The sequence below is a fragment of the Xiphophorus maculatus genome, chromosome 5, assembly GCF_002775205.1.
Source record: "Xiphophorus maculatus strain JP 163 A chromosome 5, X_maculatus-5.0-male, whole genome shotgun sequence".
In the NCBI taxonomy this organism is placed as follows: Eukaryota; Metazoa; Chordata; class Actinopteri; order Cyprinodontiformes; family Poeciliidae; genus Xiphophorus; species Xiphophorus maculatus.
The window spans coordinates 20,721,820-20,734,974 of record NC_036447.1 but is presented as its reverse complement, the minus strand read 5'-3'; the positions used below and the strand labels follow the sequence as shown (position 1 = coordinate 20,734,974).

The 13,155-nt window shown below is 41.7% G+C and overlaps 1 protein-coding gene across 1 annotated transcript in view; it reads left to right on the top strand.

Annotated features, from left to right (window-relative positions):
- The first annotated feature begins 1,581 nt into the window (after positions 1-1,581).
- LOC102225170 (B-cell lymphoma/leukemia 11A-like) overlaps positions 1,582-13,155 on the top strand; it is a 53,709-nt gene continuing 42,135 nt past the window's right edge. The window contains exons 1-2 of the mRNA XM_023333780.1: positions 1,582-1,962; positions 5,967-6,359. Coding sequence (XP_023189548.1) covers positions 1,908-1,962; positions 5,967-6,359 — 448 coding nt within the window. The 5' untranslated portion in view covers positions 1,582-1,907. The remainder of the gene's footprint in view (positions 1,963-5,966; positions 6,360-13,155) is intronic.

The window sequence follows — 13,155 nt, the reverse complement described above, 5'->3', positions numbered from 1 at the left end:
ATGAGGAGATACTCTAACCAGGAATGCCACAATTTATTTCTTTACTTCATAAAAATGTAATTTTTTTAGACATGTAAATGACGTAAAACTCCTTCACAAAGCAATAGCTAATGGATGCAAGGCGACGTCTCGGGTTTTGGAACTTTTTAATAAGTATTTTTGTAATAAAAATAGTTCCTTATTTGCAATCAAAAATATAAAGCCACAACGCAAAGGAGGTATTTCCATGCAAACTTAATGGATTTTTCACTCATAATTAAAATGGCAATAATATTGCCTATATTGTTATGGAAATATAGTTAATATAGTTATGATGTTACTGTCATCGCTCATTTGTATTCATATTATTATTGGTGTTATTCAGAAAAAAATTACAGTATATACAATACTTTTTATTTATTTCTTTTTCAATGTGTATATCTTCAGTTTTTATTCTAAATGCTGCTGCATATTCAGTCCACACCTGCCTTTGCACTATAATAAATTGCTTAATACCATTGCCCTGTCATAGGCTGCAGACCTAATCTCATCGTCCTCTGAGGTTAGATGGATTCCAGTGACAATAAATGTATTATTATTCTGCATATTCATTGTATTTATTTAAGCCTCCATTCAAACACATTTAAACAACTAAGCATATCACTAAAGAAATTGCAAGTAGTGGACTCTGTATTAGTAGAAATCACAATATGACTGAATAAAAACGCATGATTTTTTTTTGTTAACGCAAATAACTTTGTTCGTTCTGCTGGATGGCAAAAAAGAAAGTAAATACATATAATAAAATAAAACAAAAAAAGCAGAATGATTATTTTACAACCTAAATCTTTCTTTACGTTTTTTGTATGTAATACAATAAGGAACTTGATTGAGCCCAATAGAGGAAGCTCACTTGTCACAGCAGGAAGCAAACGAACAGGAATCAAAATAACGTAGAAAATCTCCATCCAAGCTCATATGCAAAATAAACTCCTAAACTCATATCAGGTCATATTCTAAATGTTCTTGTCTAAATATATTTTGATGTTGTTTTAACGTTTTCTTCTTTTGTGAAGTGTCACGCTATGCTCCGTGTTTTTTTTTAATTATTATTATTTTATTTCTAATATGATGATTTTTTTTTTCACCTCTTCGTTCTAACAAAACAAGAATCAGGATAGATCTGATCAAGAAATCAATAATACATGCTTGTTTCTTATAATTAGTGTTGAGAGAAATCTAATGATAGTAAAAGAAGCGCATTTCGGTGTCCATGCGTTCTGCTCTGTAATTTACATACACGCTGCATATTCACATGAGCGTAATAGCTGAGTTTGTCCTCCACTACATCCACGCTGCGCAGCCTCCCTGCTCCATGCGTCCTGTAGTGGTCCTTCCCCTCTCCCGTAGCCCAGCCCCCTTGATCTCCTTCGTCCACTGGTATGTTTGGGGTGTCTCTCTCTCTCTCTTTCTCTCTCTCTCTCTCTTTTCCATAGGTAGTCAATAATGAGTGTCCATTGGTTTTTATTAGGCTTGCCCCCCTGCCTCCCTCCCTCCCACAGGCCTGTTTCGCCCAGCCCATGTTTTCTATGTCCACCTCCTGACGTTCAAGTTCGCAGGAACGTCACGTCCGCACTTGAACTTGCAGCTCAGAGGGGGGTTTCGCCGTATACCCCCATCACTCTCTTTCTCTGTTTCTCTCTCTCTCTCCCTCTTTGGAGGAAAAAGTCATGAAGAGCTCCACACAGCCCGTCGCGCGTTACGCATCCAGCTCCGTCTGATCCGCAGCTCTCCTTCTGCTTTTTGTCCCTCTTCTGCCTTCATCCGGATGACAGACGCATCAATGAAGATTTTCTCATTTGGAGTGTACCTCGAAGGGACGGATTTCCCAATGTGAACTCAGCTGAGAAGCCCCCGCCGAACCGACCATGTCTCGCCGCAAGCAAGGCAAACCCCTGCACTTGAGCAAACGGGAGTTTTCGCGTAAGTGGGAATATTTTGCCTCTCGGTTTTTATTCTAACCCGTGAGGGATATACTAATCGTTCGGTTGTGTTTCCCCCCCAAATACAACTTCCTTGGATCGTTTTTATAGCTACATGGGTTTGCGAACACACGCATTTTCACTTAGACACAGGTCTCCATAAAAACGTGGAACCTCCTGGGTGAAAAAGTTCTGACTTGAACCTCCAAGCAGAGTTCGTTGTATAACGTGGTCATTAAGGTTTGTTTCGCCATTAAAGGGCATGCATTAGCTTTATTGCCAGAGACCTTTGCCTGCATGTGAAGGCAGCGCAGGCTTTAGTTGCGGACATTGGCTCCCAACTTCCAGTGTGAAGCTTCCAATGTCACCCAACAACTTCAGCCTAGATTGCGATTTATCTGACCGCAATGAAACATTTAAAGGTGTTTGCGTTAGTTTGGACACAAGGAAGTACAGTGTTGTGTTTACATACCCACATGCCAACAGCGCGGGGGAACGGTCTGTGCCGAACAGAAAAAAAGAAAGAGTGCAGTTTCCTCTTAACAGACGATGTTATTACGCAGTTCAATAGACTAGCATTGGGTTATAAAGTGTGACAAATAATAATATGTAAAGAAAAATGTCACTTAGCGCTCTGACTTGTCACAGAAATGCCCTTTTGCGCGCGCGCTGTCCATTGATGTGACTCGCGGATCAGCTTTTACGCGCTGCAACAGATTCATTTACGCAGTAAAATAAGTCTTATAGGTATGAATGACAGCAGGAAGGCAAGAGGCGTCTCATCAGCTCGCTCTTTGAGTATCAGTGATGAGGAAGACACACACACACGCACCCCCTCACACACACTCAGACACAGGGTCTAAGTTGGTGTCGGCGATCAGGAGAGCTTGGATTTCGTTTGACTTTACTTAGAGCCATTGTTGATGTCCATGCCTCCGTAACTTTCCGTCGCAATCAATTATGAGTTGTTCTGCTTAATGCAAAACACACACAGTTGAGTGGTAATTGGAAGAAGGGTGTAGCCAGCTGGGGGCGCACTGTGATTGAGGTCCTATACGGTGGCTGGGGGACGGAGGTCGGTTGGGAGGGGGCACCAAACATGAACTTCACCTGCTTCATCCGTGTCCTTCTTAACCTGGAACTTGCGAAGGGTCGTTTTTTGTTGTTGTTGTTGTTGGCAGTATGGAAGAGGAGGGTCAGGATCTCACCTTATTATTTCTTATTTTAACATTATTTCTTCATATTTTTTTTATTTCTCTTTTTCTACCCTTCACATCATGCCTCCACTAAATGTCCTTCTCCACCTAGAAAACTGTGACGGCAGGATAATAATACTCCCAAATCTCTGTTGTGGCTTTAATCTGAAGATCATAGTTGCCCCCATCTGTCCATCTCCTTGAAGACTTTCTGGAGGTGCCCCTGATTGTTTTGCGCTATTGTGACCAATCAGGAAGCTAATAGTTGCTTTATTCCAAGAAAACAGGTGAAAAGAATGATAGAAGCATACCTGCTTCTGGTGAATTCATTTGAAAACGTGCTAAGAAATCCCTCCCCGCCCCCTTTGGCATTTTCAGGAAACGAGTGAAATGAAGTTATTGATCCACTGTTGTTTCAGGGTGTCACGTTGGCCTAAAAATAGGGAAGTAAAAAAAAAAAGAAAGAGGCTAAATGATTTCCCTGATAATCAAACAGACGAGCTGCAGCAGCGGTCCAGTGGGACATGTTGGCCTAAACTACTTAAAATTCTGGCACAGTGAGAGATGTCTGGAAAAAAAAAAGGTTTTCATTTACATCACTCTTGCTTGGCTTCAAAATGAGATTATTTAGTTTGGAAGAAAGAGAAATGTTTCCATCTACCCCGTACACACCTTCGCCGGCGTCCGCAGCACAAACCGGTTTAGATAAGCCTCAGTAAAATAGGGGGCCGCATTCCTTCATCTTTAATGCAGTCGAACGTACAACTAACGGGGCCTATCTTGCATACAGTCCCTCACCACCTTCTCATCTGACCCGAAACAGAATTAGAGGTTGAAGCGGCAAGAATTCATCACATCTTATCGCAACATCCCAGTTGGGGCGCCTGATGTCGTTTACCATGTGGCTAGAATATTTCTTTTTAAATGCTCCCTCTCCCTCCTCTCTTCTATCTGTCTCTCTCTCTCTCTCTGTCAGTACTTCAGGGACCTACTCCACATCCAACCCCTCAATGTCTAACCTTGGTTCACAAGATCCCAGCACTTTTAACGAAATGGGGTCCAATCATCTTGAACTCAAATTAGAATCTATTTTTTGATTCTCAGAGGTGTTAGGTTCATTAAAAAAGCAAGATTGGCAGCACAATAAAGAGGGTCAAGCAACTTAATCGTTTGACTGCTGCCAGCAAGCTGAACATGTCAGTCCTTATCGAAGGGAGGCTGTGTTGCTCTTTTCTTATCTTTCCTCTTTTGCTATTTCTTTAAAAAAAAAAAATAGTCACATTTACACTTTAAATCCTGACCATATTCTTTCAGATGTCTGCCATAGTGCGCTGTAGACATAGTAATTCACTTGTTGTCACATTTAAAGTGTTCTGGAAAAATGCTCATTTCCTCTTTACCTTTCTTGCATTTTGCTGAGTAACGTTTACAAACCTCAATAGATTTTTGGATTTACAAAACGTGACTACAATTGTTGCCCGTTCTTTGGAAAATACTTCGAGCTTAGTTGAAATGGACATGGAGCATCTGTGCGCATCGGGTTTCAAATGTTGAACACAGATACATGACTGGACTTTGACTGGGCCATTCTAACGCTTGAAAATGTTCTGATCGAAACATTTCCATCATAGCTGTGGCTGTTAGGGTCATTATTCTGTTGTTTTCCCACTTCAGGTCATTTGGCGCCTCTAACAGGCTTTCCTCCATCTTCCATCCACTCTGACCAGCTAAAGATTTGTTAGTATTAGGAGTGGCAAGATGGCCTTATTTTATATGGCCATCTTTAGTTCATCCTCCATTACCATTCCCTGTCAGGTTATGTGGATAGCCATGTTTTAGAAGGTTTCCAAGTTTTGCCCAAACACATTTGTTTTTCTGCTGGTGGATTGAATAGTTCTTTCTCCCTGATATGTCCTGAGAAAGAACAGAGAGATTCTTGAATTTTGTTTGTCAATGTTCTCCAACAAACTGCTGAGGTCTTCGCAGAACAGCTGGATTTATACTGAGATCAGAGTGCAGCTGGACAAATTAGGTCATTCTGAGGGTAACTGGGTGCGCTTGATTTTATTTAGGGCCATCATACAGAGGAGGGCAAGTCACGCCACACATTATTATTTGTAAATAATTTTGAAAACCATGTATTGTTTTGCTTCCACTTCACAATAATATCCTAAGATGGTAAAGCTAAAATGTGAAAGTTTTATATAAATTATGTATCTGTTAAAACTGTCACTCTATTGTGACAATAAAAATTGAGCTCCTTTGCCTTCTCCCAGTTCTCCTACTAACTACAGAAATACACAGAAATACCAGTCAGAGTCAGAAGGAGGGTTTTCGTGCTGTCAATCATGCTAGTATACATGCTGCTCACATTCTCCTTCTCACTTTGCTATGCGGTAGCTTTTTCCTGACAGCTGAGCCTGTCATGTAAGCTCTAACCTGTAACTAACCTGACAAAACAGTTTTCCTGGAATGGTGAGTTGTGTCTCTGCATTGAGCAGCAAGTACACGACGTTGATTGCTGACACTAAGACCCTCCTCCTGATTCTGGTTGGTTGTTTTTGCGGTGCATTATTTTCACATCACTGTAGTAGCTCAGGGAGGAGGTCATTTCTTTCATAGATTATGGATCTCATACCACACTGTCAGGACATAGTGACAGTTTCAACAAATATGTAAAAAGCTGATAGTTTTAAATAAATTTTACATACTGGTTCTTTAAGAAGTATGAATACTTTCTCGTGTCACACTTTACCTGCAGTCTCACTGCTTCTGTTACCAACATCCTCTGTTTTGTCTGCTTATCCAGCTGAGCCACCCTCAGGTGTTTTAGCCGAAGAAGACTCTCAGGACTCCCCCAGGCTGGGTGTGGCTGACGACGAGCCCCTGAAAGGGGATCCAGACCTGCTCACCTGCGGCCAGTGCCACACCCGCTTTCCCCTGGCCGACATCCTGCTGTTCATCGAGCACAAACGGAGGCAGTGCCACGGCAGCCTCTGCTTGGACAAACCTCTGGACAGGCCGCCATCCTCGCCGCTTGCCTCGCCCCTCTCCACATCCTCGTCTCACTCTCGAAGCCAGCAGCAGCACCCACGGAGAGCGCGTCACCCAGTGGAGGTGGCCATACAGGTGTCGTCTCTGGAAGAGGATTGCTTATCTGCGCCCTTGCAAGGAATAATCCCCAAGCAGGAGAATGTCACAGGTAAACACACTGGTAGCTTGAGCTGGGTACCTTGACAGAGGCTGCAGCTTCCAGGGTTCACACCAGAGGAAAACAAACACGACCTGGGATTTGCTTGGTTTGCTTCTTGTAATTGGGATGTTTGAAAATCAGCTTAAGCAGGGAGGAAAACAGATCTCTTGCTACGTTTCACGAGCTGGAAAGTTTCCCAGCTGTGTCACGAAACTAAATGAAGACCAGATATCCTGAAAATGAAGGAAACATTTGCAGATGATGAAAAAGACAAATGTAGTCAGACAAAGAGACAAATCCTGAGAAGGGGAGCTTAGGCTGAAAGAAGAGATGAGTTTCTGTCGGTTTGTCCTGCATCTCAGATCCTCAAATCCCGGCGACAGATATTCTCTCTCATGTGGCGCTCAGCGATGTATCTCTATCCCTTACTGGCTTATTACACTGTCATAGAGTATCTCTCTTACCCTCAAATATGTGCCTGTAGAAGCTCACTCTGGTTCTAAAATTAAAAAGCGATGGAGAAGAATGTAATTATCTGTCAGCGAAGAAGTGTTTATTTGAGGAACTCTACAGCCACTAATTGTCAGTGTTTTTCTTGATTTGAAGTAATTAAGGACTTCTTAAGCCGGCTAGTTGGTTTGCTTGGTGTCCACGGGGGCTAAATGAGGCTGCAGTGAAAACACGAGTTGCTGTGCAAACAAGCATACATCCCTCATGGCCGGTTTTTCTTACACAGCGGGCTTTGATTTCAACCAGCGCATTCAGACATTTTTCCCTTCCCTTTAACGAAGGCCGATAGCGCGTGCCAGGTTGTGCTGATTGTCTGGACGGTTGTCATTTATTTGATGCCAGCGGAGGCTAGACGCCGGGAGGGCGCGCCATCGTTTTGCTCTCCTGTTCGGCGTTGGACAGCAATCGCAGAAGGCCTTTTTGGTAGAGAGCGACTGTCAGTCAGTTCTCCCCCCTGTGACACAGAATGACCACTGTTTGTTCGTTAACAGTTTGTTAAACATCTGTGTCCCCCCCCCCACACACACACAGCGACACATCTGACATGCCTTTTGGCTGTGTCAGCTGGTCAAACATGCATTTCTTTGCTCATTTAGATCTTCATGCAGTGTAGTTCACATGATATCATAAGGTCACTAGCATTGTGAACAGAGCTTTATTTATGGGACTTATAAAGTATTTGGACTTTGTGTAACAGCAGAGCCCGTCCAAGGCCACATAGAACCCTATACTAAATTTTATTTATTGATGGCTTCAACCTACTATTTTTTATATCATCTACGTTTAAATATTGTTACAATACAACTGTGATCATTGCTACAGTTTACAACAGCAAAGTAATACAACTCATCCAAATGTATAGCATTTTTTTCTGTTGAACTTAGCTAAAATCTAGAGTTAGGTTTTCTTCTTATAATGTCAAGTAAACACAGGCCTGTTACCAGTCTCAAGGTTCATCCTGGATTAGAAAAATGTCAGTTTTGGTGTACCAGTCCTGGGGTTTAAAGAGCTTCTGTTGCAATCTAAAAAGATGTGACTTGAGTTTTCTCTTTAGTACGAAGCATATAGTAGTACAGTTCTCCCCTCTCTCACCTGCTGCTACACACTGCCAGTCTGCTGGCTGAAAGAAGGGTTATTTACTTAGACTAAAAACAGAACTGCTGTGGAAACCTATGGAGATCAATATATTACTCTTATTATGGCTGTAGAAGGTCTGACCGGCAGCCCAAATGCATGCTGGGAACCAGAACAAATAGCCCTACTCATGATTATTACCTTTTTATACTTTGACTGTTACTTTCAAATTATTTTAACTGTAAGAATCAGACTGTTTGTTTTAGCTCCAGTTGGAATAATTATTGCTTTTCTATTTTTAATAAATCATTTTGTCATTTTTGTTATTTTCATGGTAATAACATGATACTGCTCACACTGTAAAAATCTTGCATCGCCCCCATGACCTTTACTTTTGACGTTTAAGTGTCATGAGGACAGACAGAGCATAAAGACCAGTTTGTCTGCTTCTAAAAGAAAAAGAAAAATATCTTCCTCACTGAAGTTACACTGATATGCATTTTGGATGTAAAGTGGGACACCACTGACGTCTTGTTTGTGTAAAAAAAAAAAAGTAAACCTGATTTTTTGAGAATTTTAGTGCTTTTAGGATTTTCCATTCCTCATTAGCTCATACTTTCATCTGGCTCTGAGTGTGATAGGTATTTTCCTTTCGAACCTATATAAAACAAAGAACCACAGACAACGTATATGAATTTTATAGCCAAGCTTTTGCAAAAGGAGAAAACACAGAGAACTGCTCCTCTGACCAGTTCACCATGTGTTCTGAAACTCTGCAGTAGAGCTTGTCTTTTTATTAACACAAAACAAAAGCAAAGGGGGCTGGTGCTGATAAGATTAGGAGCCCCCGAAATGAACACAATCAAACACAGTTTTACGACTAAGGAATTTCTACCTAGGGGACAGTCAGGAAAAACAACAAAGGTCGTAAAACTTCTGATACAATCAACTAGCAACCCAGTTCCTAGGTGTGATAACTAATCAAAGCACATTGTTAACTGTTTCACATGAAGATAAACAGACAGTAGTGACTTCCAGGTCATTTAAAGAAGAGAACTTTTTAAACAGAAAATCACTTTAAACAGAAGATCACTTTAAACAGAAAATCACTAAGATCTATAGACTTAAGGTGAACCAGAGTAAGAATGAAATGATAATACCAAAAAATCTCTAACATTCCCCCCTTATTATCATTTCATTATACGCTTAAACCTTATGCAAAAGCTATGCACAGAAAAGAAAAGAAAAGAAAAGAAAAGAACCAATAAATGCAAGAATTTTTTTTTTTTTTTTTTTTTTTTTAGCGAAACACAGAAAATACACAATGAATAATAGGAAAATAATGCAATAAATGAAAAAAAATAAAATAAAAGAAACAGCAAAAAATCAAAAGCAGTTTTCTCATCCTTAACACCACTTGTTTAACATTTTCAGTGTAGGAATCATTCAGCAAATGAATTTTTCTGTTTATTTATTACAGGACTTCATCATTGTTCAGAAAATCGTCAGAAACTTGAAACAGGTCATCTTCAGTTGTCTCATATGATGCCTTTGCCAACTGATAGCTGATAACAGTTGTGTTAATTGTTTTAAACATCATTTTTCGTAGACAAGGAATAATGCAACCCGTAAAAAGGCAGAACAGAACTAAAACAACCAGAATAGGTGTCACAAGCTTTAACAGCAAAGTCCACCATGGTCCAGATGTAAGCCATGAAAACAAATCAAAAGAAGTTGAGCCGCGTGTTCCACTTTCTACATATTGCTTTAGATCTTCCAGCTCATATAGAGCATCAGAAATAGTTCCTCCAGTACCTGTTTCATCAGGTACAAAAGTACAGCACGTTGGGCCAATGATTTTACAGACCCCTCCCTGAGGGGCCGTGAGGAAATCCAGGATAACACGATTTTGCATAACCATGTTTCTCAGTTCAGTCAGTTCTTCCATGGTGCCATTGGCCAGCTGGTATGTGATGTTGATTAATCGCAGTAATCCGTACCTGTTTATCTCAACGTGGTCCCGAATCTCACCTATTCCAACCCATGGAAACAGGCTTTGCATAAATTTTTCTCCGCCGTTCCAAATCCTGAATTCCCATGGAACTCCAGTATGTGTTGTGAGGCCTCCCCATCTTTTGACCTCTGACATAACTGTTCGTTTGGAGCGGGTGTGTGAATCATCTTGTGCTTTCCTGATGAATGCAATCGGGTTGATCAAGGGAACCACAGCACACAGTCCTCCCCAATTTTTCGGCAAGAACATGTACGCTTCATTTCCACATATGAAGTACCAATCAGATAACATCCTTGAGCCATAATCTCCTGGCACTATGGCGCTGCACAGTGTTGTCTCTTGTCTCCTCTTCATCTTATGCGTGATGTTGAAACTCCTCTCCTGAAGCAAGTTGTCACAGTCTGGGTTTTCCTTCCAGCCTTTGCAGTGTGGAGCCATCCTTTGACCCCTGCAGGCTACGCAGGTGATGTAATCCTGTGTCGGTTCGCAGTAGGTGTAAACTCTGTTACACAAGTTCCAGGGCAATGTCCCTAGAAAAACATTTCCATTATTATAAACACAGTTCCCCAGAGATCCTGGTTTAGCTCCTGCTAACGAAATGATCTCTGGTATTTTCCATACAATTTGTTGAGATGACGAAAAAGGAAGTACATCCTCTGCAAGTGAACAATTCAAAGATTGAAACAGTCCTTGCACAGCCTCACCCATCCGGAGGTCAGCTGAATAATCCTTCTCACGTGGTCTGTCTCCCCTTAGGGGCGGGACGCGCCGTGGTCTGGTGCTTAGAACATAGAGACACATCTGTTTGTCGTCTGTAATGTTACCTGGTCGGAGACCTGAGTTGTGTATGGAAACCGGCAGCTGCGCACACACGTAGCAGTTCACAGCATGTCCTTCATAAGCAGTTCTATTCATCAGTTTCCACCACAGGTTGGTGCTGTAGTCGTGTGGGTGGAACTCAGGCTCACTTCCTTCTCCAAACATCAAACATACAGTAGTCACAGCACAGTAGAAGATCCATCTTGCATATGGAGTCCCCATTACTGCTCGGCGTGCAGAGATGTCAGAACCCCCAAACTAAAAGAGTGAGAATCTTAGCAGTTCTTCACTGGGTTTGAGACAAACTAATACTAAAAATTAGAATGCCTGTGTAGCCCAGAGGCTAAAAGCCCACCTTCCTCCCTACTCCGAATTAGGGGTCCAACACTCTCTGCCGCTTACAGTGACTAAGATGTATCCAGCTGGGTCTTTCAGCGATCTTTACAGCTGTTGGTGTGGTCATCAGCACTTGGAACGGTCCTTCCCACCGTGGACTCGTCCAGTTCTTTCGTTTGATGACCTTTATGTAGACCCAGTCACCTGGCTCAAGTGGAATGGCTTCCTGTATAGGAGGAGAATCAGAAGGCAGTAAATTCGCACTGGACACTTCCTTCAGTTTAAGAGTCCTGATCATATAATCTGCTAATGTCTGTTCTTCATCAGCTTTTTGTATGTCTGGAGCAAACAGAGGCAATCTGTAAGCTCTCCCATGAATTATTTCAAAAGGTGTTAGACCATCAGCTGTTGATGTGATTCTCATATAGAGCTTCACCAAGTCTAAACATTCTGGCCAGGATCGGCCAGTGTCTGCCATGCACTTTCTTAATCTACTTTTCACAGTAGCATTTGTTCTTTCCACCAGCCCTGCACTCTGTGGCCGATAGGCACAGTGATTCTTTAATGTCATTCCCAAGTGTGTAGCCATGTTTTGTATCACTCGGTTTACAAAATGTGGTCCATTGTCACTATAAACAGTCTGTGGGATGCCATGTGTTGGGATGATAGTTTTACAAATAGCCTTAGCTACTGTTAAAGCATCTGCATGCTTTGCTGGAACTATTTCAACCCATTTAGAAAAAGCATCAATCATCACCAGACAATATTTATATGGCCCACTTTGTGAAAGTTCAATAAAATCCATGTGCATAGTTTGAAAGGGATAAGATGATTTTGGGAACCTGCCTCGTTTTGGCCTTATGTTTCCCTGAGGATTGTATTTCACACAGACTGGACATGCAGTACAAAAAGATTTTAAGTAAGAATTTAAACCATACGTTGTGAAATGCTGTTTTATTATGCATTCCATCCCCCCAGTTGACACATGGCAGCGCCCATGTGACACAATTGCTGCTGCTTTAAATAAAGACTTAGGAAGCACTGGTTTGTCATTAACCTAAAAAATGTTCCCGACATTCATTTTCACACCTTTAGTTATCCACAGCCTTTTCTCAGCCTGTGGTGCATTGTCCTGCATGTCTTTTAGTACTGTTTTGTCTATCATTTGTTGTTCCCCTTCAGTCTGTGCTGAGAATATACCTTTCCCATGCTTCCCTGCTGCAGCTTCTTTAGCGATTTTATCAGCTAGTCTGTTTCCATTTGAAACTTCATCTTTACTTTTTGTGTGAGCTGCGCATTTACATACAGCTAGTTTAGTTGGGAGTTGTATTGCTTGTAAAAGATCTTTAAGCAAAGATGCATGTGTTATTGGTCTCCCAGTAGAGGTTGTCATTCCTCTACGCTCCCATTGTTTCGCAAAATAAAACAGTGTAGAGAAAACATACTGGCTATCTGTGTACACTGTCAGGTGCTTGTCCTTAGCCAGTTCGCATGCCCTAGTCAAAGCAATCAATTCTGCTGCTTGTGCAGAATGAGTGCTAGAAATTCTTTCTGCTTCTATTATTTTGTTCGGCAAAGCAACAACAGAATAACCTGTCTGGTTTTTACCCATAGGGTCCTTTGAACATGACCCATCAACAAACCAGACTTCTCCTATTGCTAGTGGGGTGTCCTGTAGGTCTGGCCTAGGAAGCTGCAAATGCTCTGTAGCTTCTAGGCAGCTATGCGGCGTTCCATCACTTGGTAATGGAAGCAAAGTAGCTGGATTCAGGATCGTACACCGTTTTATTACAATGTGTGGTTGTGACAAAAGTGTCGCCGTGTACGAAAGGTGTCGTGCTGGTGAGAGCAAATTCATTTTGCTCTGCAAAAGTAGAACATCTACAGCATGTGGAACTAACAGCTCCATTTTGTGAAACAAAACTATGTCAGCCGACATGTTTACAGCTAACGCTGCAGCACAAATAGCTTGCACACAGCCTGGCAGAGACTGTGCTACTGGATCCAGCCTTCTTGAGTAGAAAGCCAATGGTTTTAGCTTATCACCATGAT